The sequence below is a fragment of the Hyla sarda genome, chromosome 4, assembly GCF_029499605.1.
Source record: "Hyla sarda isolate aHylSar1 chromosome 4, aHylSar1.hap1, whole genome shotgun sequence".
Classification (NCBI taxonomy): domain Eukaryota; kingdom Metazoa; phylum Chordata; class Amphibia; order Anura; family Hylidae; genus Hyla; species Hyla sarda.
The window spans coordinates 399,720,607-399,746,452 of record NC_079192.1 but is presented as its reverse complement, the minus strand read 5'-3'; the positions used below and the strand labels follow the sequence as shown (position 1 = coordinate 399,746,452).

The following is a 25,846-nucleotide window of genomic DNA, read 5'->3' as shown; positions in this document are numbered from 1 at the left end:
TGTTTTTTTTAATAGAAGTAATTTTCAAATTGTTTAACTTTCTGGCACCAAAAATGTTTTGGCTGTTCGGGCATGCTGAGAGTTGTAGCTTTGCAACAGCTGGAGGCACCGTGGTTGGGAAACACTGCCATACATTGTAGCAGAATTACCCACCTTGTGTGGTCCTACCCTAAGAAATGCTTTACAGAGAACCTTCAGCCTTGGTGTCCTTAATGGGAAACTGACAGCAGCATCACCAACACTTACCTACTAGTACTGTCTTATAGTGCAGGTAACACCGATCCAGCCGGCCTGGGGCATCACTGGGCATGCACCTACACCTGGAAGCCGCAAGCAAAGATGGCCATGCTTCTTAAGTCCCTTCTCCCGAAGTTTGTGTGTGTAGTGAGGATAGCCAGGATATGCTGTGCAGCAGATTGCAGGGGTCCCAGTGATTGGACCCCCTGCAATCAGACGCTTATCCCCTATCCTGTGGATGGGGGGGAAAAGAAGAAAAGTTGCCCTTTAGGGTCTATTCACACGTACAGTATTCTGTGCAGATTTTCTGCGCAGGATCTTCTGCTGCAGATTTCAATGTAAACAGAACACAGCTTGAAATCCTGCGCATCAAATCTGCACAGAATACTGTACTTGTGAATAGACCCTGAAAGGCAACTCTGCTACTTTTCTTCTTATCCCCCCCCATCCACAGGATAGGGGGATAAGAGTCTGATTGCAGGGGGGTCCAATCACTGGGACACCCGCAATCTGCTGCACGACATATCCTGGCTATCCTCGTGCACACAGCGATGGTCGACACGCCCCCTTCATGCATCTATATGGGAGAGCCAAAAATACACAAGTACTATGCTTGTGAATCCTGTCGATCACCGCTCCATGCAAGAGGATAACCGGGGCGCTGTGCTGGGGGGGGTAGCCAGCAATCGGACCCCCAATGATCAGACAATTATCCCCTATCATGTACAGAGGGGATAAGAAGAAAAGTAGCAGAGTTCCCCTTTTAAGAGGATACTCATCAGGGACCAGCCAGGCAGGTATAGCAATGCACTAGATAGAGGCTAGATAACATCCCAGGCGCACCAGAGAGACCCATTTACAAATCAGCACCCAGAAAACAACATCCTTCCTACATGGCTTCCAAGCACAATGGGGGAGATTTATCACAACCTCTCCAGAGGAAAAGTTGCTGAGTTGCCCATAGCAACCAATCAGATTGCTGCTTTCATTTCTGAAAAGGACTCTGAAAAATGAAAGCAGCGATCTGATTGGTTGGCAACTTTTCCTCTGGACGGGTTGTGATAAATCTCCCCCATTGTCCTTCTGGTCACATCCATGGCACTTTACTGGGTCCAACAACACAGTCTCTTGTCTCAATCAGCTGGGTGGGCTTCATTCACAAATATATATCTCTAAGGCTGGGTTCACCCCATGTTTTTGCAATACAGTTTCCGTATCAGGTTTTTGATAAAAAGAAAAAAAAAACTGATTCCTTAAAACCTGACTAAACTGTATCAAAATGTGTGTACAAAGTTTAATCCATATACGGTTTGAAAAATGATGTCAGGTTGCATCCGTTTTTTAAGAAAAAAAAAAGTATACGTTTTTAACTTTTCACTCCATTATGAATAAAGTTTCACTTGTTTGATTGAAATTCCAAGAAAAAAAAACTGTGCAGAGTCAAAAACCGGAGGGAACCGTATGCACATACGGTCCTGTACTGTTCCCATTGACTCCCATGTTTAAAAAAAAAAAAAAAAATACATACGTTTCAATACAGTTTTTCACTCGGATCAAAAATTGTGGTAGACTACGGTTTTGGGTACGGGAAAAAAACTGACAAAACCGTACAGGATGCAAGACGGACACAACCTGATGCATCTTTTGGCATACGGTTTTCAATGGAGAGTCAATGCATACGGTTTTCAATACGGTTCCGTATGGTTTTCATATTGAAAACGTATACGGGAACTGTATTGCAATACCGTGGGGGGAATGCAGTCTAAGTCAGTGGTTTCCAAACTGTGGAAATCCAGATGATGCTAAACTACGACTCCCAACATGCTGGGACATCCAACTGCTGAGGGTCCACAGTTAGGAGACCACTGATCTATAGCTATCATCAGAACAGATCCTTTGCATTGCATATACCTTATGGCATTGGTCTTCCAACTGTGGCCCTCCAGATGTTACAAAACTACAATTCCCAGCATGCCCGGACAGCCGTTGGCTGTCCGGGCATGCTGGGAGTTGTAGTTTTGCAACATCTGTTGGGCCACAGTTTGAAGACTGCTGCCTTATGGAATATGCAATGAAAACGGTCATGGAAGGTTCCCACAGCAAAACACAGGCCATCGATTTTTCTGCTGCTCCCCATTATCAGTCTCGCGCCCACTCAATACACAAATCACGTTTACATGTCTTCTGCCTGGTGGGGATCTGTTCCTGAATGTCAGAATGAAAAAAGCACTAGAGATCTGTGAATAAGAATATCCACTGAATGCAACGGGACTATATCATGACCATAACCCCAACCAATGTGTGAACTTTAAATTCTCATTAAATCTAAACGTTAACTCTGCATATGCGTAATGGTGGTTTCATCCCTTTACACTAAAAAAGGATGGAACCTGCACCAGAAACGGACATGTTAAAGGATTATAAAATCTGCACCTCAGTTTTGCTATGTGTGTATTCACCCGAATTTTTTGGGGGAGAAAAAGTGCGTCTTATGGAGCAAAAAATACGGTATGCTTATATTTATGGGATTGTGTTTAGTGATACTTTCTATGACTTCTATTGGTGCAATATAGAATAGAAAGTATCACTAAACACAATCCCATAAATATAAGCATTACTGTATTTTTTGCTCCATAAGACGCACTTTTTCTCCCCCAAAAGTGGGAGGGAAATGTCTGTGCGTCTCATGGAGCGAATGTGTGTGTGTGTGTGTGTGTGTGTGTGTCGAAGTGACGGGAAGGCTGCAAAGGGGGGGGGGGGGGGGTTTGAGGCTGCTGACGCTTACCTGCTCCTCGGTCTGAAAGGCAAAGTGCTCCGCTGCCCCGTTCTCTTCTTCAAGCCGCTGTTCCGTTCTCCTGTCCGCATAATGGAGTCTTATGGAGGAGCATGTGACACACAAACACACACACACGTCACTCCCCTGCGCCCAGTGTAACGCTACGGAGGAAGCAGAGTGACATGTGTGTCACATGCTCCTCCATAGACTCCATTATGCGGACGGCAGAACTGGTAAGCTGGTCACAAGGGGGGGGGGGGGGGGGGGTTCTAAATATTTTAGTACCCATTTGGTTCAGAATATTTTTTCTCTTGTTCTCCTCCTCTAAAACCTAGGTGTGTCTTATGGTCAGGTGCGTCTTAAGGAGCGAAAAATACGGTACGTGCAACAAAAGCTGTAAATACATTTAAAGAGTAGCTCCCACCATGTAAAAAAATAATGTTTCTGTCCCTGCCTATTGCCCATCTATTGCTAACCCCATCCCTGCCTGCAAAAAAGGTTTTTAACCCCTTAGAAATATATTTTGTCTGCCTGGTAGTGTGCTCACTTACCAAGCAGACTTCCCCAGTAGGCGCAGCATCACAGACTTCCGCCCTTAGCTCATCTATGGGAGCACACATCGGGAGCGCGCATAGATGAGCAGCCAATAGCATGGCAGGCTGCTCCGGGGTCTCCTCCTCCCTGTTTAGCAGTGTAGTGTTATCCAGGGGAGGAGGAGTATAGGAGCATCGCTTACCTGCCGTACTCAATGCCGAGACCTGGGACCAAAACGAAGTACAGGTAAGTGAAATAAGACATCACTTACCCATACAGGACATGTACAGACCTGGAGCATCAGCGCAGCACTGTGATTCAGTGCCGCGCTGCCTCCAGACTGTACATGCCAGGGGTGGGCAGCCAATGAGCGCAGGCAGCTGCAAGGCCAGGCAGCCAATGAGCTCAGCCCAGGCGCTCATAGCGCTAACTCCCGCCTATCTGTTTGACAGGCAGAGAGCGAGCGCAGGATGACTGAATTAGGACAGATTGCACGGCCGGCATCGGTCCGAATTCAGTTGTGACGTCACGGTAAGCTGCAGAAGGCAACTAGGAGGGAGACCCCTAGTGGCCGCTTTTCAAATGGAAAATAAAATATTTTAAACAAAGAATAAATAATGGAAGTATCTTAGAGATATGTTGTAGCACATAAGTACTACAACACATATACATATATATATATATATATATATATATATATATATATATATATATATATATACATATAAAGGTTGGTGACAGTACCCATTTAAAATTTACGTGAAATAAAGCAACCAAATACACATGATGAAGCAGTGTTTTCCAACCAGGGTGCCTCCAGCTGTTGCAAAGCTACAACTCCCAGATTGCCCTGACAGCCTTTGGGATAGGAGATAAGCACCTGATCAGTACAGTGCTTGGGTGTCTCTGGCTCTCCCGTAGACAATGCATGAAGCATGTGATGACCAACCACTCCATAAAGAGTCGGGGCCCTGTTCTGGCACCCCCGATTGTCAGACACTTATCCCAGTGGTCTCCAAACAATGTGTCTCCAGCTGATGCAAAAGTACAACTCCCAGCATGCCCGGACAGCCAAAGGCTGTCCGGGCATGCTGGAAGTTGTGCTTTTGCAACAGCTGGAGACACACTGTTTGGAGACCACTGATATTACGGGATAAGTGTCTGACAAAAAGCTGCTGGCAGGCATCTGGCATTGGCTTATATTCCTCTCCACAGGGAAGAGATCTCAGCCTAATTCTCAGCTATTTAGTTGCCCTACTTGCCCTTAGTTTTCTGCAAAATCAAAGGGTTTTCTCCATTTTTTTGAGTTTCTTATTTGTATTTATTTATGGCCTAGCCTTAGGATAAGTCATCAATGTCCAATCAGTAGGGGGTCTGATGCACCCCTGCTCCTCAATTCCTATCAAGCACACAGCGGTACACTGGGTAGCGGCTTTATCTGGTATTGCAGTTCGTCCAAATGACTTTAAAAGGAGATCGACGGCAAAAAACAACTTATCCCCCATCCACAATACAGTGGTCCCTCAACATTCGATGGTAATCCGTTCCAAATGGACCATCGTATGTTGAGGGATCCGTGCAATGTTAAGTATAGGACAGTGGTCTACAACCTGTGGACCTCCAGATGTTGCAAAACTACAACACCCAGCATGCTAGGAGTTGTAGTTTTGCAACAGCTGGAGGTCCGCAGGTTGTAGACCACTGGTATTGGAGGTTATACTCACGTGTCCCCGCCGCCCCGGACAGTCACCGCTCGTCAACACTGCCCTGGATGTCGCCTTCCATCACTGTCACCGCGTCCCCGGGGTGTCACCGACGTTCCGGCAAGGCCTCTGCTTCCCCGGCATCCTCGCTCTCCGTCACTGTCATCACGTCGCTACGCACGCCGCTCCTATTGGATGACGGGACGGCGTGCGCAGCGACGTGATGACGACGATGGAGAGCGCCGACGATGCAGGGGATCACGATGAGGACGCACCGGAGCCCCGAGGACAGGTAAGTGATCGTCAGCGGACCACACGGGGCACCGTAAATGGCTATCTGGTGGCAGCTGAAGCAGTCTGCGCTGCCGGATAGCCGTTTATGCGATGGCCCCAACATACAAAAGCATCGTATGGTGATGCTGCCTTCAACATGTGATGGCCTCTGAGAGACCATCGTATGGGGAAATGATCGTATGTCGGGGCCATCGTAGGTCGGGAGGTCACTGTATAGGGAATAAGTAGCTGATCGGGTGGGGGGTCCGAACGATGAAGCCCCCCTCCCCACACGATCACCAGGACAGGACATGATGCTCAGTAAGGAGTGTGTGCTGCAGCCGGCACAGTCTCCTTTCATTCCTATAGGAGCACAGAAAAGAGCCAAGTACAGTTCTCGGGCATCATCTGTGCTCCCATAGAAATGAAGCGAGTGCAGTCTACCGGTAGACGACATGCGCTCCTCACTGATAGCGCCAAGGTCTTGTCCCGGTGATCGCGGAGGGCCCCAAGCGGTCGGACCCCCCGCAGTTAACTAAAGTGCAGGAACCCCTTCAATCAGCAGACTGCCCACCAAAGAGATATTAATAGCCTATCCTAAGGATAAGTCATCAAAAATAAATAATGAAATAAAAAATAATAATATAGATAAATCCTTGAGAACCCTTTAGTGTCAGTTCACATGCATTTTTTTGCTGCAGATTTTGCCACCCATGAGGAAAATTAGGCAAAAATAAATAAATAAATAAATAAAAACGCAGCACTCCGGCACCAAACTCTGCTTGTGTGAACGAGCCCTAAGGGTGTACTCACAAGTACAATATCCTGCATATATTCAAAGTTGCAGATTTAAAACCGTGTTCAATGAGTTTACATTGCATCAAACATGTGCATGATTTTGTACGTGTGAATGAACCCATAAGGGTCTATTCACACACAGTATCCTGCACATATTTGATGCGCAGAATTTAAATCTGCAGGTTTTATGCTGCACTGTTAAATGTAAACAATTAATAAACAGCATAAAATCTGCAGCTTCAAATCCTGCACATTAAAGGGGTACTGCAATGGGGAAAAAAATCACTTTAAAATCAACTGGTGCCAGAAAGTTAAACAGATTTGTAAATTTATTCCGTACTTATAAGCTGCTGTATGCGCCAGAGGAAGTTGAGTTGTTGTTTTCTGTCTGACCACAGTGCTCTCTGCTGACACCTCTGTCCATATCAGGAACTGTCCAGAGTAGAAGAAAATCCCCATAGCAAACCTATCCTGCTCGGGACAGTTCCTGACATGGACAGAGGTGTCAACAGAGAGCACTGTGGTCAGACAAAACGGAAGTTAAAAAAGAAAAGAACTTCCTCTGTAGTATACAGCATCTGATACTGGAAGGTGTAAGCTTTTTAAATAGAAGTAATTTACAAATCTGTAACTTCCTGGCACCAGTTGATTTAAATTTTTTTTTTTTAATTCAACCGGAGTACCCCTTTAACCCCTTAACGACAATGGACGTAAATGTACGTCATGGTGACGTGGTACTTAGCACACCATGACGTACATTTACGCACCGCCATGATCGTGAGCACCGGAGCGGTGCTTGCGTCATGCCCGGCAGCTATCAGCAGCCAGGGACCCGCCGGTAATGGCGGACATCCGCGATCGCTCGTACGTCCGCCATTAACCCCTCAGATGCCGTGATCAATACAGATCGCGGCAGTATGGTACTTTGAATGGATGATCGAATCGCCCGCATCGCCGCCGCGGGGATCCGATCATCCTGCATGGTGGCCTGAGGTCTCCCAGGGTCTTCTGCTCTGGTCTGAGATCGAGCAGACAAGAGCAGAAGATCACCGATAATACTGATCAGTGCTATATCCTATGCATAGGACTGAACAGTATTAGTAATCAACTGATTGCAATGAATAGTTCCATATGGGGACAAAGTGTAAAATAAAGAAGTAAAAAAAATAAAAAATAAAAAGTGAAAAATCCCCTCCCCCAATAAAAAAGTAAAACGTCCGTTTTTCCCATTTTACACCCGAAAAAGCGTAAAAAATACACATTTGGTATTGCCGCATGCGTAAAAGTCTGAACTATTCAAATATATTGTTAATCATCCCGTACGGTGAACGGCGTAAATGTAAAAAACATTTTTAAAAGTCCAAAATTGCTGCTTTTTTGTCACATTTTATTCCAAAAAAAAAAAAAAATTTCAAATTTATAAAAAGTAAAACCTAAGCAAAAGTGGTGCTGATAAAAACTACAGATCATGGCGCAAAAAATTAGCCCTCATATCGCCCCATATACTGAAAAATTTGAAAGTTATAGGTGGTCAAAATAGGGCAATTTCAAACATACTAATTTTGTTAAAATGGTTTGAGATTTTTTTTTAAGTGGTACAATTATAGAAAAGCAGTCATTTTTACCGTAAAGTGTACAGCGTGAAAACAAAACCTTCCAAAATTTGCTAAATTGCGGTTTTCTTTTCAATTTTCCCACAAATATTTTTTAAATATTGATGTCATTACAAAGTACAATTGGTGACACAAAAAACAAGCCCTCATATGGGTCTGTGGATGGAAATATAAGAGTTATGATTTTTAGAAGGCGAAGAGGAAAAAAAAGAAAATGCAAAAATAAAAATTGGGGTTAAGGACTTATTTTTAAGTTTTTGTTTTTTTCCTTCTAGCCTTTTAAAAATCATAACTCTTATATTTTCATCCACAGACTAGTATGGGACTTTGTTGTGCGACCAGTCGTCCTTTGTAATGATATCACTCATTTTACCATAAAGTGTATGGCGCAACCAAAAAAAAAATACTATTTGAGCGGTGAAATTGATAAGAAAACCGCAATTTTGCTAATTTTGGAAGGTTTCGTTTACATGTTGTACACTTTAGACCTGTGTTCTTTATTATGTGGGTCAATATGATTAAATGATACCCATGATTACATAGTTTTCTATTATACCTCTAAAAAATAAAATAATCGCTAAAAATAAATAAAAATAATAGCAAACTTTAACCAAAGTAGAGCGTTTAAAATTCCTCTATTTTGCTGACCTTTAACTTTTTAATTTTTCTGTATAAGCGGTGGTATGAGAGCTTTAAAAGCAGATGGGACCTGCCGCACACGGCCCGAGCAACGCTCCAATGTTGGCTGTCATGTATAGGACGTAAATGTACGCCCTGGTGCGTTAAGTACCACCGCACCAGGATGTACATTTACATCCTGCGTCATTAAGGGGTTAAATATGCACAGGATACTGTACATGTGAATATTCATTTGCTCCAATAAATACCTTCTTCATCCCCCTCTGTTGTTACAGACCCCAGTCCCACTGAAGAGCACTTCCAGGGTCAGAACGTGGAATTTCCCCATCAGGCAGGATGCTGCTGCAGTCACCGATAGGCTAAGCAGTAGGGATCGACCGATATGGTTTTTTTTTTTTAGGGCCTATACCGATAATCGGTGGAGGTTATAAGGCCGATAGCCGATAACTTATACCGATATTCCGGTATAAGTTATCAGCTATTTATCCCCCCCCGCGACACAGCTGCAGATCATTGATTTAAAGCGGGCGCTTTAAATCAATGAACTGCAGTGGCTTTTGCGTTGCCAGAGACCGCCACCGCCACCCGCTTCTCTCCCCCTGCCTGTCCGGGGGTCCTGAGTCCTATCGCGCCACCCCCCCCCCCCCCCACTGCCGCACCGCTCCCCCCCACCGCCGCACAGCTCCACGCCCCCTACCGCCCCGCACCCCCCCGGCCTCATTGCCTCACCCATCCCCGGTTTTATAATTACCTGTTCCCGGGGTCCACTCTACATCTGGCTCCGGTGGCGTCCTCCTGAGCTGTCACTGTGCGCACTGACGGTGACGTCGCGTCACTCGTCATTGCGCACAGCATAACGCAGGACGCAGCAGGAGCCAGAAGTAGCATGGAACAGGTAATTATAAAACCGGGGATGGGGGAGACAATGGGGCCGGGCGGTGCGGTGGGGGCGGGGCATTATCGGCAAGGTAATTGCCGATACCGATAATGCCCAAAATCGTGATTATCGGCCGATAATATCGGCCAAACGGATAATCTGTCCATCCCTACTAAGCAGGCAATTGACCGCGCTAACCCTGACCCAGGTAATGCTGCACAGCCATGACTTCTCGGATTGCAAAGATGTAAGAAGTGGCTCAACAAACAATGCAGTGACAGGACAAAGCAGCCTGCTTTCCCGTGACCATAGCTACCAATAGATGGTGTCATGTCCTGCAAATTCTGCATTTATGCATGAAATGCCCTAAAGCTGAAGGCCAGTTTCACGCATTACAGCTGCAAGTCACGGCCTGACCACAGGTCTGATAATCCAAAATACTGAAAAAGTGTACAACTGCAATGGTGGCAGTGCACATGGCCGCTTCACAAAGCAAAAATTACAGACGCAAGAAGACCCTAGCACTCACCGAGTCAGATGAAATAATGGTAGTGTATATACACCAGTAATGTCCAGGGGGAACACATATTACTGCTCATTAGATCTATGACTGATAAGACAACAGTGAGCTTGTTTTGACAAACTGTGATTGAGAAAGGCTTCCTGCTGCCTTACCTAAGGTGTCAAATCTAATGAGCAGTAATAAGAGCTCCCCTTTTCACATCACTGGCGTTATCTTGAGTAGACAGGGGGGGAGCAGGGACAGAAGCTCTGCAGTCAGAATGTGACGTGATTAAACAGCTACAAGACAGCTCATATGGAAGATCTCTACACTCTGGCTAAAAACATTAATATGTTATATTTCTGACCTCATACACAGATTGTTTCTTTCACTAAACAACCCCTTAAAAAGGACAGTTCCGCAGTCAGTCTCTCTCTGGCTCTTCAAAACTACCACTCCCAGCATGCCCTAATGCTGAGAGCTGTACTTTCACAACAGCTAGAGAATCTGAGTAGGACCAGCTTTCCAGACCACATTCTAGATCTGTAAAGATGCGACAACCTTGACAACGTGGCATTGCCGTTCATTCCTGCAAAAGAAAAATAAAAGACAAAAAAAAAAAAAAACACAAGAAAATGGTCATTTCTTCTATCCATACCTTTTTGACAGATCCATTAGAACCCCTGAGAAGATTCTGTCTCCGTGGCGGAAGGAAACCACCAATGCGTCCTGAATGATGTGATCGAGTGTAACCTGAACTTCAGAACCAGGGACCAAATCATCAATTCCACCAGCAACGAGTCTCTCCACATCAGACAGAGGATCGGGATTGTCCATACACGTGTCCGCTTCTGCCTTAGGGGAAGGAAGAAGCACAGGCTCCTCCGCAGCGTCTGTAGTCTGTACAACATCAACCGATGCCACTGACACCTGGCACTCTTCCTCTCCCACCACGTTGGCCTCAGAGTTAGAAGAGTCGTCCATTTTAGTGTCCCTATAAAAAGGATCGTATTCCACGTCTTGGCAATAAGACACCAGCTTTGTACAGTCAGAGCTACTGTCCACGCTCGGCTCTGTTTCCATATGACTGGATTGAGAGTCCAGCTCTTTTTCCGCGGACGTCAGTTCAGAGCTGATCCCGCTGTCAATTAGAGACGTGGTGGTGGTGGCGGCGGCATCCTCCAGCGAATCAGATGCCATCAACAGCGCAGAGCCGTCCGAATGATGCCCTCTGTCCGAATCTTGCAAGAAAACTTCCACTTCCACCTCCGTACATTGCATGGATTCCGGATGGGCCTTGGCATCTTCTACAACCTCCATGCCACCGATTTGTTCCTCTTTATCATCATCTTGTAGAGGAAATGGTTCAGGGCCACATTTACTGTCATTGATTTGTGGCAGGTCAGAGACTTCTGTGCAAAATTCTTGGACTAAATCGGCCACAATCTGGGCAGATCTGGAGATGCCTTGCGTCTCTACAATGGTTTCTTCATCTAAAGTACATGGGATTTCCTCCCATAAGTTTAACACCACCTCAGGCAGGGACGTGGCCACCTCAGGCAGGGACGTGGCCACCTCAGACAGGGACGTGGCCACCTCAGGCAGGGACGTGGCCACCTCAGACAGGGACGTGGCCACCTCAGACAGGGACGTGGCCAGTTCTTGCTCCTCATTGGGCAATGGAGTGATCTGATCTTCTGACGAAGACTCTTGAACCTGTAAGACGACATCAGGAGTCTCCACCCTTGGGGGTGCACCGACCTCCTCTATAGTGGTACACGGTGACCCCTCTAGCTCAAGAGGGGCAAAAACTTGCATTAGCTGGGAGTCCGTCTCCGGCACATGGGGGGCTTCGAGTAGGGTTGAATCCTCTATTAATGCGATCTCCGATTCTTGCAGGATCTGGACCTCCGGGGCCACAACCAAGACCGGCTCAGAAGCTAGATGTACTGGATTGGAGGTGACCTGAGGCTGGGGGGAGGGTACACACGTCATATAGGGATGCTCTGCCGTAAAGGGGGGCCCTTCGCTGTCATTGGTCTCTTCCAGCACCATGGTTTCGAGGGCATCTCCACCATGCCAGGGTGCAGGAGGGCAATGATAGTCTTCCCCCAGTTGCATAGGTTCCTCTACTACCTCCATTGCTTCATGTCCAGTGTCCACCACACCCTGGGCCTCCATGTCCCTCAGGGCCTCAGGTAAGACCTGCAGGTCGGCCGGGGTCTCCTGCTCTTCACTTTCCCAGTGAGTTACCTCAGGCCCTATACACTCCGGCAGCTCCTCGGGCTCAGCTAGCCGCAGCCCCGTCTCTCCATGCCCGGCCTCCTCCGTATCCAAGGCCTTTTCATAGCCAGGCTCCTCTGCTGTAGGGCCGTGCAGCGCCGGGGCCTCAGTCTGCTCGTGGCGCGGCCTATCATCTCCAGAAATCGGCTCGCTGTCTGGCTCGGCTTCTCCTCCCTCCCCCGAACCAGGCGCACCAGCAGCGGCCGCCATTTTCTCTTTCGCGTCTATCCCCCCCCTCCCCTCAACCGCACGGGCAAATCGATCCTCGTCCTGAGAGACTGACATTAACCCCGCCCCCTGACTGACAACATCCAGTTGTTATTGGTCAAGCCAACGTCAATCAAACGCTAGGAAGCCAGCGGCGCTTCTCATTGGCTGTCATCAAGACTGGTCCCAGCTACCTTTCCCAAGGTAAAAAAGAAAGCTGCCCGCATATTGGTTGATGAGATAAGATCTCGCAGCGCTCATTGGCCGGAGTCGATGTCAATCATTAGAGAGGCGTGAAGCTGATTGGTCGAGGGTAAAATCAATCATTTCTCTATCTTTTTGGTCTTGTTGCTAGGCAGCAAGCCAACTGCTATTACCAATAATGCAGCAGATGGAAGCAGCATGGCCTTGGTGTTTTTATGAGGCAGAGCATTAATAATAGGATGTGTGCTGCTGGTTATTGCTGCCATATTATTATGCTCTTCCACACTGCTCTTCTTCTTGTAAAACAATGAAAATCTTGTCAATAATTATTAGAAGAAAAAAAAAATGTGATAAATATTAAATATACAATTCTGAAATGTAGAAAAACCTTCATAAAAGGTACATAATAATAAAATTACTCTTACCATCCCCCCGCTTCTTGTAGTATCCACCATCTTTGACTCAACATGCAAAGATGGAACCTGGTCACTGGTCACCATGTTGTCACGCCGTCTATAGTGACGCTTCCACTTTGGTTGCCATAGTAACACATTGAGCCGCATTAACAGGGACTAGTACAGTACAAGAAAACATGACCGGGCTGTGTACAGCAATAGGGCAACCCATGCAGATGCTATATAAGCCTAAGAGTAAAGGCCCCTATTCACATTAGACACGTGTCAGCAAAATCTGGCAATTTGGGCGGGATGGGCCATCCATTTAACGTATATATGAGATCCTCATGACTCTCTCCCGACAGGTGATGTCTGAGGAGAGTTGGATTTCAACTGCCCCATCTTTTTGTTCTTGGGAAGATAAGTCTTAAGGAAGTCTGGCAGCAACTCTCGCTCCTCTCTCCATTCGAAGACATGAATGCTCAACCAAAGCGAGTGTTCATATGTATGAGGGTATCGGGAAAGATAGCTCAAATGTTCAGCCATAGCTATCCTATCTGAAAGCTGACCATACAGACAAGATGAAATTCATACCATGTCGTCAATTTTATGTGCATGGACACCTGTCAACTTTTTCCCAAATGGCAGATGTTGGAGGATTAACCCTTCAATTCCTTTAGCCACTAAATTACTGTCAAATGGGTCTCTGCTCTCCACATTAAGGCAAACATGCACACTCATCTGGGCTGAGTGTCCATGTTTATTGTGGGCTAGTTTAATAGTTTAAACTATTATGGGTGCACTGTTATTGTGACATTATGGCAGGAATGGTTTTAAAGGAGATCTCCAGAATATAAAAATTGTCCCCCATACTGCCGGCAGTGAAAAAATAAAGATGTACATACCTTCCTTCGCTCCCCCGGTGCCTCCGGTAACCCACTCCGGTCTCCGCCATGATCCTCTTCCTGGTTGCCGGTGGTCGGCGAGTCATACTGCGCTCAGCCAATCACTGGTCGCAGGGAAGTCCCGATAGGCTGAGCGGCGAGAATGCTTAAAGACACAATTCTTCACTACACCGGCACCTGCTGCCGGGGCCTAAAACGTCACACTGCCGCTCAGCCTATCGCCGGCCGAGTCGGGACTTCACTGCGGCCGGTGATTGGCTGAGCTCAGTATGACTCGCCGACCACCGGCAACCAGGTAGAGGATCGCGGCGGAAACCGGAGCCGGTTACTGGAGGCCCCTGGGGAGTGAAGGAAGGCATGTACATCTTTATTTTTTTACTGCTGGAAGTATGGGGGACAATTTTTATATTCTGGAGTTCTCCTTTAAGGCTCTGATCTTGGAACACTGCGGCTGGTGCCATTATGGAGGTCTGTGTCTGGCAGTGTTTTTTGGGGCGCTAGGCCTAGCACTGTTATTGGTTCCACTGTGGTTGGCAGTATTTTGTAGACAGTGTGGTCGTCGCTGTTATTAGGGTATGCTGGCTTTCACTGTTGGTACAGAGACAACATGGCTGGCATTGTGGGGGCCTAGTACAGGCGTTATACTCCTGTACCCTTGCTGCCCTCTCAGGCAGCCTCCCTGCAGTGTCCCCTGGCCCCTTATTTGTCCCCTTATGTATATATATTTTCTGCTGTTATACTGTAAAATGTATATGAGTGTTATTGCTTTAAGAAATGTTAACATGTGATCACCAGTTGTCATGTGAGTGTAACCCCGTGAGGTATCGGTGACCATGTGACCTAAGGGTGACTTATGGGACCCTTTCCTAGTCTCCCCCATATAAGCCCTGGCTGGAGCTAGCTCTCGCTCTCTTATGCTCTTGATTTTCAGTTAAAGGGGTATTCCGCCCCTAGACATCTTATCCCCTATCCAAAGGATAGGGGATAAGATGTCAGATCGCCGCGGTCCCGCTGCTGGGGACCCCTGGGATCCCCGCTGCGGCACCCCGCTATCATTACAGCACAGAGCGAGTTCACTCTGCATGTAATGATGGGCGGTACAGGGGCCGGAGCATCGTTATGTCACGGCTCCGCCCCTCGTGATGTCACGGCCCGCCCCCGTCAATACAAGTCTATGGGAGGGGGCGTGGCGGCCGTCACACCCCCTCCCATAGACTTGCATTAAGGGGACGGGCCGTGATGTCACTAGGGGCGGCGCCATGACGTCACGCTGCTCCGTCCCCCGTATCGCCCGTCATTACGCACAGAGCGAACTCGCTCTGTGCTGTAATGATAGCGCGGTGCCGCAGCGGGGATCCCGGGGGTCCCCAGCAGCGGGACCGCGGCGATCTGACATCTTATCCCCTATCCTTTGGATAGGGGATAAGATGTCTAGGGGCGGAATACCCCTTTAAGTGTTTGTTGAGGTCCAGTGCAGTCAAGTCCTAGAGTGTGTCTGGGGCACAAAGGAGGCCTCAAGTCAACCACGCAGCCACTAGCCTTCAAGTCTACAAGTAAGCTACAGTCACAGCTTAGTCAGTCTCAAGTCAAGTCAAGTCATTCACAGTCATCTATTGTCAAGTCAGAGTGGCCTGAAGTAAAATTGTCTTAATCTACTGCAAGTCCCAGCAAGCCCTTAATTTCTCTGATGTCACTGGTAACCTCCGAGGGCCTGGCTGAACTGTATAGACTGTTCCATCTGTCACTCAGTAAAGCTACCATTGTCCGTAACTTGGTGTCGGAGTCATTATTGCCCCCTGCCTAGCCAAGGATCCAACGGTATACCTTCAGGTCGTATTGAGGATAAACCACGCCCTGGCGTCATGAATACAAGGGGTTAATGCCATCTGTCCCTAGGGTAATTCCATCTGCCCTGCATCACACCCTCTACCACAACTTTTGGCATCCCACGAACAGGATACGGGTGTGCGCCTTATGTCTAAAGTACCCCCCCAGTCTGAACTGTGTCCAGTATTGTCAGAAAATCACAGGCCGATGCGAATAAAATACGTGCCAGAAAGTGTACGGGACTTTGTCAGTGAAAAGTGTTTTACCTGATGCACTGGTGAAATAAAGGGGGAGGTGAAGAAATGATTGTTATTTGCCATTGTGAACAGTAGAGAGTCGTTACCTGAAAGGTTTAACTTTGTCCAGCGTTTCCCGTGCGCGCAGCTCCGCCCCCTCAGTCCCCAATGGTGACGCCTCTTCAGTACAGCAAGGAGGAACCAAAGGGCCACCCTGTGTTACACAGGGAAAGATTTTGCCGACAGGACCAAAACCGGAAATTCTCTGGGCACAGCCATATTGGAAGCTCCGGCTGCTGCGCTCGTCTCTGCTGTTATCTGTCAAGCACCCGCTGCAGCGCAGACTCTGCAAACACCAACAATAGTAAGTATCAAGTCTCCAGTGCCCGTAGCCGTCAGTATTAATCAGGTAGTGCCCGCAAGTCTGGTCGCAAGAGTATCCATAACCAGATGCCTGCAAAATAGAGGGGGAGCATCCATTACAGTACCCCCATTTGTCAAGTCAAAGCCGCTGCAGCGCTACAGTAAGCATCTTAAAGGAGAATGCAGCTTATTTCTCTTAAAGCGACAGCGCCCTCAAAAATCAACAGGATATCAGAACCCAGCTCTCCAGATCAACCAGGCGATAGAACCCCTTCATCTCCAGAAGCGAGGTCATCACCTGCCCCAGCAGTCGGGACCTTAACCGCCCTGCCTGCAGTCAACATCAACAGTCCTGGTGTTCCAGTGTTTGCACCGGTATTCATGGGGAACCCTGTCCTCCCTACCTACAATGGAGACCCCTTCACCTTCAGAGAGAGGATCCAGAGTTTGTTTGTCTTTTACTCTTTCCCCCCTAATCAACAGGTGTAATTGCTCACAATCTGCACTTGGCCAGCCTCCAAGAAGGCGACTGTAGAGCCGATCTTTGAAGGACTGTACCAGGTATTTGAGTCACATTCTCCATCAGAGGTACGTCTCCGGCTGTATGAAAGGCGGCAAAAGCAAGGTGAGACCTTGAGAGCATATACCGTAGCCCTGCAGAATGCCCTAGAGACTGTCCAAAAATTAGATGGTATAACCCCGAGCAGGACAACAAGGTGTTAATGGACGGATTTATTGATGGGGCCCTTAACAAATGGGACAAAGCCCAGCTGAGAATGATAGCAGTCCAAAACCCTAATATGTCATTCCCCGCTTTCAAAAGACTGGCTATCCAAGTGATCGAGTCCGGGACTAGGTTAGAGGAAGTTAGTGCACCCCTTACACCCATCCAAGAGACACTAGGGGTGGTAGTCAGACCTATACCACCACTGTCATCTGTCCCCACCCCAGGGCCATCTACTTTGCCAGTCGCCTCACACTTACAGACTGTTAGGCAGGAAATTGAACAACTTACCAAGGCTGTAAAGGAGCTGGCCACCCGGCCTGCTCCCCCTGACCGTGAACCACCCCTGCCTAGAAAACCTGCCCCTGCTCCTACCTCCCGCAATCCCAACTACCACAATCCTCCACCCAATAGACCCACAGGGACTCAAAGACCCTTTTGCACTTACTGTAATAAGTCAGGACATTGGAAAATGCAATGCTGGGATTTAAGCAGATTCCTAAGGTTGAGGACCGGACCTCAGGAAAACAGTCGTCAGGTCCAATCCCTGAACTACCTAAGTCAGGACTCTCACTTTATGTCGCCTCCTGCCACTATGTAAAAGTTATTGTAGAAGGTGTACCATTGGAGGCGTTAATACATACATGGTCACAAGTGTCTACTATACTTAAAGTGTTTTCTATCAGCATTGGGATGCTAGTTTATTGTGTGAGCCTGATGATGCTAACTTCAGAGTAGTTGCGGGAAATGGGCAACCAGTCCCCAGACATGGATACTGAGAGCCAACCATTCAGTTGGAAGAGCATGTACTTAGCGGGCAGGGATTGATTGTAACTAAAGTGACAGAAAAGGGGTCTGCTGAGTTTATATTGGGGATGAACATTATGAAGAATTATTTCACTGAAGTGTTAGATGCCTTGCATGCCTCTCTTCCCCATATGTCCCCTTCAGGCCAGCGGGCTGCGCAGCACCACTTGAAAGTTCTACAGGCAGAACAGTTTGCCAACAAGCAAGGTGAAATCTGCTGAGTACAAATTCAAGACATCAGGTCAGTGACCTTACAAGCCAACACAGAGACTATCATCTGGTGTCGTGCATGTTCCAGAGTCAAGAAAAGGGACTATCATGCCCTGCTGGAACCTATGCAACTAGAAGATTATCCTCTTGTCCGAGCTGCGAGAAGCCTTGTCACTGTCACCAACGGGAGAGTCCCGGTGCAGTTAGTCAACCTGTCTACTGTCTTACCCAAATACACCCCAGTAGCCCAGTTGTACCTCATAAAATCGAAGGACATTTTGACAGAATGTCTGGTGGCCCGACAGCGTGCAGCCCAAGTGGCCGAAGGGCCCAGTGCGAGTTCTCCAGAGCCCTGGTGGGCGCAACTCCAGGTGGGAGACAACACTACCCCAAGGGACTAAGTCAATGGAGTCATCAATGTCACCAAAAGGTACCATGAGGCTTTTAGCAAATACCATACAGACTTCGGGCATACATCCATGATCCAGCACAGAATCCTCACAGGCGACAGTCCACCTATCAAGGAAAGGCACCGTCCAGTCACACCAGACATGTACCAGACTGTCAAGAAAATGCTGGCCGACATGAAAGAGGGGGACGTGATCCAAGAAAGTCAGAGTCCCTGGGCGGTGCCACTTGTCCTGGTCAAGAAGAAAGACGGAACTATCCGCTTCTGTGTTGATTACAGGAAACTGAACAACGTTACACATAAAGACGCTTATCCTTTGCCAAGGATCGAGGAGTCACTCATAGCCCTTGGGTCTGCTGCTTACTTCTCCACCCTGGACCTTACCAGCAGATACTGGCAAGTGCCCATGGCCGTGGAGGACCGGGAAAAGACCGCCTTCTTGACACCCATGGAGCTGTTCGAGTTTAAAAGTATGCCTTTTGAGCTGTGCAATGCCCCTGCTACGTTCCAGCATCTGATGGAAAGGTGCCTGGACCACCTGAAATTTCAGAGTGTCTTGTTATACCTGGACGATGTCATCGTGTATTCTAAGTCTTACCAGGAACATCTCAGTCATCTGTCAGACAACTTTCAAGTCCTGAATAAGCATAAGCTGAAGATTAAACTGTCCAAGTGTCACCTGCTCAAACCACAGGTCCATTAGGCTGGGTTCACACCACGTTTTGTTAAATATGGTTCCCGTATACGGCTGGGAGGAGGGGGGGCGGGGCTTAATCATGGCGCCCGCACTCAGCCGTATTAGGGAACCATATTTAATGCATGTCTATGAGCCGACCGGAGTGAACCGCAGCCTCCGGTCGGCTTCATTTTCAGCCTTATGCGTTTTCCCGACCGCAGGCAAAAACGTGGTCGACCGCGTTTTTGCCTATGACCGGGAAACCGCATACGGCCGAAAATGACTCTGCGGCCAAACAAGCAGCCAGAAACTCACAGGAAGTGAAAAGCAGATTGGAGGACACCCTGATGTTGGCCCTATACACCCTACCAGTAGACAAATCCCAGTTGAAAGAACTACCAGAGGCAGCAAGGCCTGAAGAAAAGGACATATGGAAACAGAACGGAGCCCTGTTGAATATGATTGGCCTATTTGAATATAACAGGAAGCCCTGCTTACCAAAAAGTATGTACCAAGCAGTGTTACTGTGGGCACGTGGAGCTGTCCACTTGTCAAAAACTCTCATGAATGCCCTAATTCAAAAGTACTACACAGCACCAGGAATTACACCACTAACAGACAACTACTGCAAGTCCTGTGCTATTTGTGCAAAGTGCAACCCAGGCCATATGGAGAAAACACCCCAGAAACACTTGGCCAGACCACAGTACCAGATTCAAAGGATACAGATTGAGCACATACAAATACCAAAGAGCCGAAGATTTTAATACACCCTTGTGGTGGTGGTGGACATGTTCTCAGGGTGGCCGGAAGCCTACCCAACCAATATGACAGCCAAGACCACGGCCAAGAAATGGAGTACCTGAAGTCATAGAAAGTGACCAAGGACCTGCTTTCACAGCTACGGTGACAAAAGAAATCTGGTCTGCCCTAGGAGTGATTATATCCTTCCAAACCCCCTATCACCCCCAGAGCAAGTGTAAAGGTAAAAAAAAATGAATGGCACCCTTAAAAGCTGAACGTTGAAAATGTCCCAAAAAAATGGTCAACCTTGGCCCGATAGACCCATTGCCCTCTATAGCGTCAGATACACCCCTAGAGGAGTGTATTCCCTATCCTCCTATGAGATTTTGTTTGACACCGCCCCAAGATAAGGGTGTTACTATCCTCAGCAGTTACAAGTATGGTCTGATGCACTAACTAATTATGTGGCCACATAAGGGAGTTGACTAAAATACATGCCCAAGTGTTTTCTTCTATTTCAGATCCTGAACCAGTTGCTGGGACTCACAAGCTATTGCCTGTTGATTGGGTACTAGTAAAAAAGTTTGTGAGAAAGAATCCTCTTGAGTCCAGATTTGATGGTCCATTCCAAGTTCTGCGTACCACGTTCACTTCAGTCAAGGTGGAAGGGAAGAACACCTGGATCCACGCTTTCCACTGCAAGAAGGTGCCAACGCCAGAAGACAAAGGAACCAGTCAAACCCAATCATGAAGATCATACATATCCTTTGTCTACAGTAGTATCAATGGCTCTAGGTAGCCCAGAGATAGCCATAACTATGAAAAAGGGACGAATACGGTTCTGGTTTAATTCAGTAAATACCACTATAGCCACTTATGCTTTTGACGCATGTGCAATGTTAGCTTGCCCAAGGGGAGCCAATAAATGGAAGTGGTATAGGATATGGGGAAGGATATGTGTGTGTCACTGGTGGTGCAGGGACTTATGTCCTTGGTTGGTGGTTTGGAGGGACTACCCAAAGTCACCAGAAAAGGTTTGAAATTAAGGATATATATAGCTCAGGGGAATGGAGAGACCCTAATACACCCCTAATCCATTCTAAAGAACAACATGTCCAGTCCTACATGAAAATGGTAGCTATAGCAAATCCCACCTTCGTAGACACCATGGCCATAGAAACAGGATATTCAGATGTTAACCTTTGGCTCGAGTGGATGAGGTATACAGCAGGGAAGAGTAATAGAACCAACTGTTATGTTTGTGGTAGCACCAGGCCTCATCTAGGTACAGTCCCATTATATATACCAAAACAAGCAGAGGAATGCTTCCTCAGCCTATATACCAATAGCTCCACAAATCACACAAATTGTGAATGGTGGAAGAAGGAATATCCTAGAACCACCAAAACCCCTAGACCAGGAGAAGGTATCACCATTTTCCCTTGGAACTATACTTGCTATTCCATTCCAGGTAACCAAGGCAGATTCATGGGAAACTTTACCGATAGTTACTGTTCCTCATGTCGAGTTATAGATAAAACCAAACTACAAGGCCAAATCCAGTCTCTAGGTGATATTTACTGGTTGTGTGGAGATATGAAGCAAAGAACCCGGTTAGAAGGAAACTGGACTGGAGAATGCACATTGACTAAACTCACCATAGGAACAGGCGACAAGTCCCTAAAGGGAGCCTTGACCACAAGTAAAAGCAGGATTTGAATCTTTCCTACTACCCCTGGTCACCATAAATAAGAATGTAGACTGGATTAATTATATCTATTTCAATTTACAAAGATTTGTAAAATTTTCAATAGAAGCCTTCAAAGGACAGGCTGAACAGCTTAGCGCCACATCTACTATGACGTTTCAAAATAGGATGGCCTTAGATATGATCTTACCCGAGAAAAGAGGGGTATGTTAAATGTTTGGGGATACCTGTTGTACATACATCCCAGATAACACAGGACCCAACTTTAAAGTAACCATAGCCATAAAAAAAAAGTTAGAAAGCCTTTTATTGGAACATAAAAGAAATTCTAGAGTGTCAGACCCCTGGAACCAATATTTTGATGGAATGGGGGGGGGGGGTGGCAAAAGATGTTGATTTAAATAGGAATAACAATTCTAACAATTCTTATCATACTTGCATTTATCATCTGTTGTGTGCTGCCATGCCTGAAGAAGATGTGTGAAAAAGCCATGGACAATGCTACTCCTATGATGACGAACCTCAACTATGAAGAAGAATACCATGATGGACCATATACCCCATTACAGAAATTCCTGAATACAGAATCATTCTATATGTAAGGGACAGCATCTGAAAATCTATGTACAAAGTCTGTGGCAAGGGGGGGGGGGGGGGGGTCATGCAATAGCCATGACTCATCTAACGTACGGCAAGAAGAAAAAGAGTTGGAGAAGTACATAGGACAGATGAGATAGGACTACATGTTAGGGAAAGAATGTAAAAATAGCCATTCTAAGGGCGGAAATTGTAATGGATTTAATATATATAATCATATATATTTTAATTGATAAAATGACTTCTTTTACATCTTCTGCTCAATATTAGCTAACCAGACAGAAATCAGCCTCTCCCCCACCAGTGCAGCGTGACAATCCAGACTGAATTGTTTGCAGAGAGATAATGTCAAAATGACATTTGGATATTTGGGGAGAAGAACAAGGTTAATAACTGCTTAGCGCTTAGAAGCAAAACAAGTCAAACTTGCGCATAACAAAAAAACTATGTACACGTATCTTAAAAACACACACGTCACTAATAATTAATAATTTGGGTGTAATTTACGTTAATCCTGAAGTCTTTGATGACCCCCGGCGAAGAACCACCTGTCACAGATGTGTGGGAAGACGTGGAGATGCCCCCCTTTTATCAACGGTTTGTGAACCAGAATGTTGTGACCGCCCTGATGGACGGTGAACCCAGGCCCAAAATGGTTAAAGAAGACCTGTATACCTTGAATACTCTTCAGGATGAAAGTCGAGTCATGGGGAATCTGTTGGACTACCTTTTGTTGAAAAAGGTACCAACCCGTCTACACTGGGCCCAGTGTGATTATAAGTTGAAATGTCTGTGGCGACAGAGGAAATGTGTCACGATTCGGCTTCCAGGTAGTGGATCCTCTGTGCCAGAGAGGGATTGGCGTGGACCGTGCTAGTGGACCGGTTCTAAGCCACTACTGGTTTTCACCAGAGCCCGCCGCAAAGCGGGATGGTCTTGCTGCGGCGGTAGTGACCAGGTCGTATCCACTAGCAACGGCTCACCTCTCTGGCTGCTGAAGATGGGCGCGGTACAAGGGAGTAGGCAGAAGCAAGGTCAGACGTAGCAGAAGGTCGGGGGCAGGCGGCAAGGTTCGTAGTCAGGATGGGTAGCAGAAGTTCAGGTACACAGGCTTTGGACAACACTAAACGCTTTCACTGGCACAAGGCAACAAGATCCGGCAAGGGAGTGCAAGGGAGGAGACTAGAAATAGCCAGGGAACAGGTGGAAGCCAATTAAGCTAATTGGGCCAGGCACCAATCATTGGTGCACTGGCCCTTTAAGTCTCAGAGAGCTGGCGCGCGCGCGCCCTAGAGAGCGGAGCCGCGCGCGCCAGCACATGACAGCAGGGGACCGGGACGGGTAAGTGACCTGGGATGCGATTCGCGAGCGGGCGCGTCCCGCTGTGCGAATCGCATCCCCAACGGCCATGACAGTGCGGCGCTCCCGGTCAGCGGGACCGACCGGAGCGCTGCAGGGAGAAAGACGCCGTGAGCGCTCCGGGGAGGAGCGGGGACCCGGAGCGCTAGGCGTAACAGTACCCCCCCCCTTAGGTCTCCCCTTCTCTTTGTCCAGTAACTGCCTCCCCTGGGATGAGGACACCGGGAAAGAATGGAGGGTTTCCTCAACGGCAGGCAGTACAGCAGGAGTGGGAATGGGGAGGGAGGGCAGAGGGCGAGGCCTGGCACGGGGCAGTGTGACACCAGGACGGGGGCCATGGGGTGGCACAGAGGCTTGCCTGACGGGACTGGGAGGGGGGGAGAGGCACTTCCTGTGGCAGGCAGAGTCCCAGTTCCTGATCTCCCCGGTGGTCCAATCAATGGTGGGGGAATGAAGCCGGAGCCAAGGCAGACCGAGGAGAACCTCAGAGGTACAGTTGGGGAGAATGAAGAATTCAATCCTCTCAAGGTGGGGTCCAATAGACATGAGGAGGGGCTCTGTGCGGTAACGCACGGTGCAGTCCAATCTGGCTCCGTTGACCGCGGAAATGTAGAGCGGCTTGACGAGACGGGTCACCGGGATGCTGAATTTATTAACAAACGACTCCAAAATAAAATTTCCTGAGGCACCGGAGTCCAAGCAGGCCACGGCTGAGAGGGAGGAGCTGGCTGAAGAAGAAATCCGCACGGGTACCGTGAGACGTGGAGGAGCAGACATGGAACCAAGAGACGCCACACCCACGTGAGCTGGGTGCGTGCGTGCGTTTCCCAGGCGTGGAGGACGGATAGGGCAATCCACCAAGAAATGCTCGGTACTGGCACAGTAAAGACAGAGATTTTCTTCCCTGCGGCGATTCCTCTCTTCCTGGGTCAGGCGAGACTTATCCACTTGCATGGCCTCCTCGGCGGGAGGCCCAGGCGTAGATTGCAACGGATACTGTGGGAGAGGTGCCCAGAGATCTAAGTCTTTTTCCTGGCGGAGCTCTTGGTGTCGCTCAGAAAAACGCATGTCAATGCGGGTGGCTAGATGGATGAGTTCTTGTAGATTGGCAGGAATCTCTCGTGCGGCCAGCACATCCTTGATGCGACTGGATAGGCCTTTTTTAAAGGTCGCGCAGAGAGCCTCGTTATTCCAGGATAATTCTGAAGCAAGAGTACGGAATTGTACGGCATACTCGCCAACGGAAGAATTACCCTGGACCAGGTTCAACAGGGCAGTCTCGGCAGAAGAAGCTCGGGCTGGCTCTTCGAAGACACTCCGGAGTTCAGTGAAGAAGGCCTGGACTGTGGCTGTGGCAGGATCATTGCGGTCCCAGAGCGGTGTGGCCCAAGACAAGGCCTTTCCTGAAAGAAGGCTCACTACGAACGCCACCTTAGACCGTTCTGAAGGAAACAAGTCCGACATCATCTCCATATGCAGGGAACACTGAGACAAAAATCCACGGCAGAGTCTGGAGTCCCCATCAAATTTGTCCGGCAGGGACAAGCGGAGGCTAGGAGCGGCCACTCGCTGCGGAGGAGGTGCAGGAGCTGGCGGAGGAGATGGTTGCTGCTGTAGCAGGGGCAGAAGTTGCTGTAACGTGGCGGTCAACTGCGACAGCTGCTGTCCTTGTTGGGCAATCTGCTGCGATTGCTGAGCGACCACCGTGGTGAGGTCAGCGAGACTTGGCAGGGGCACCTCAGCGGGATCCATGGCCGGATCTACTGTCACGATTCGGCTTCCAGGTAGTGGATCCTCTGTGCCAGAGAGGGATTGGCGTGGACCGTGCTAGTGGACCGGTTCTAAGCCACTACTGGTTTTCACCAGAGCCCGCCGCAAAGCGGGATGGTCTTGCTGCGGCGGTAGTGACCAGGTCGTATTCACTAGCAACGGCTCACCTCTCTGGCTGCTGAAGATGGGCGCGGTACAAGGGAGTAGGCAGAAGCAAGGTCAGACGTAGCAGAAGGTCGGGGGCAGGCGGCAAGGTTCGTAGTCAGGATGGGTAGCAGAAGTTCAGGTACACAGGCTTTGGACAACACTAAACGCTTTCACTGGCACAAGGCAACAAGATCCGGCAAGGGAGTGCAAGGGAGGAGACTAGAAATAGCCAGGGAACAGGTGGAAGCCAATTAAGCTAATTGGGCCAGGCACCAATCATTGGTGCACTGGCCCTTTAAGTCTCAGAGAGCTGGCGCGCGCGC

At 48.1% G+C, this 25,846-nt stretch overlaps 2 protein-coding genes across 4 annotated transcripts in view; one reads left to right on the top strand and one right to left on the bottom strand.

Moving 5' to 3' along the window:
- The window catches only part of PWWP2A (PWWP domain containing 2A), a 40,310-nt gene extending 27,136 nt beyond the window's left edge, over positions 1-13,174 (bottom strand). Inside the window, exon 1 of one of the 3 annotated variants that reach the window (XM_056517333.1) lies at positions 13,072-13,174. In XM_056517333.1, the coding sequence (XP_056373308.1) occupies positions 13,072-13,115 (44 nt within the window). In that variant the 5' untranslated portion in view covers positions 13,116-13,174. Of the gene's footprint in view, positions 1-10,610; positions 12,617-13,071 lie in introns of those variants that run through there. The other 2 variants (XM_056517331.1, XM_056517330.1) reach the window with 2 other exon arrangements.
- Positions 12,665-25,846, top strand: part of LOC130267470 (gastrotropin-like) — a 101,584-nt gene continuing 88,402 nt past the window's right edge. The window contains exon 1 of the mRNA XM_056517336.1: positions 12,665-12,755. The gene's annotated coding sequence lies outside the window, so the exon portion shown is untranslated. The remainder of the gene's footprint in view (positions 12,756-25,846) is intronic.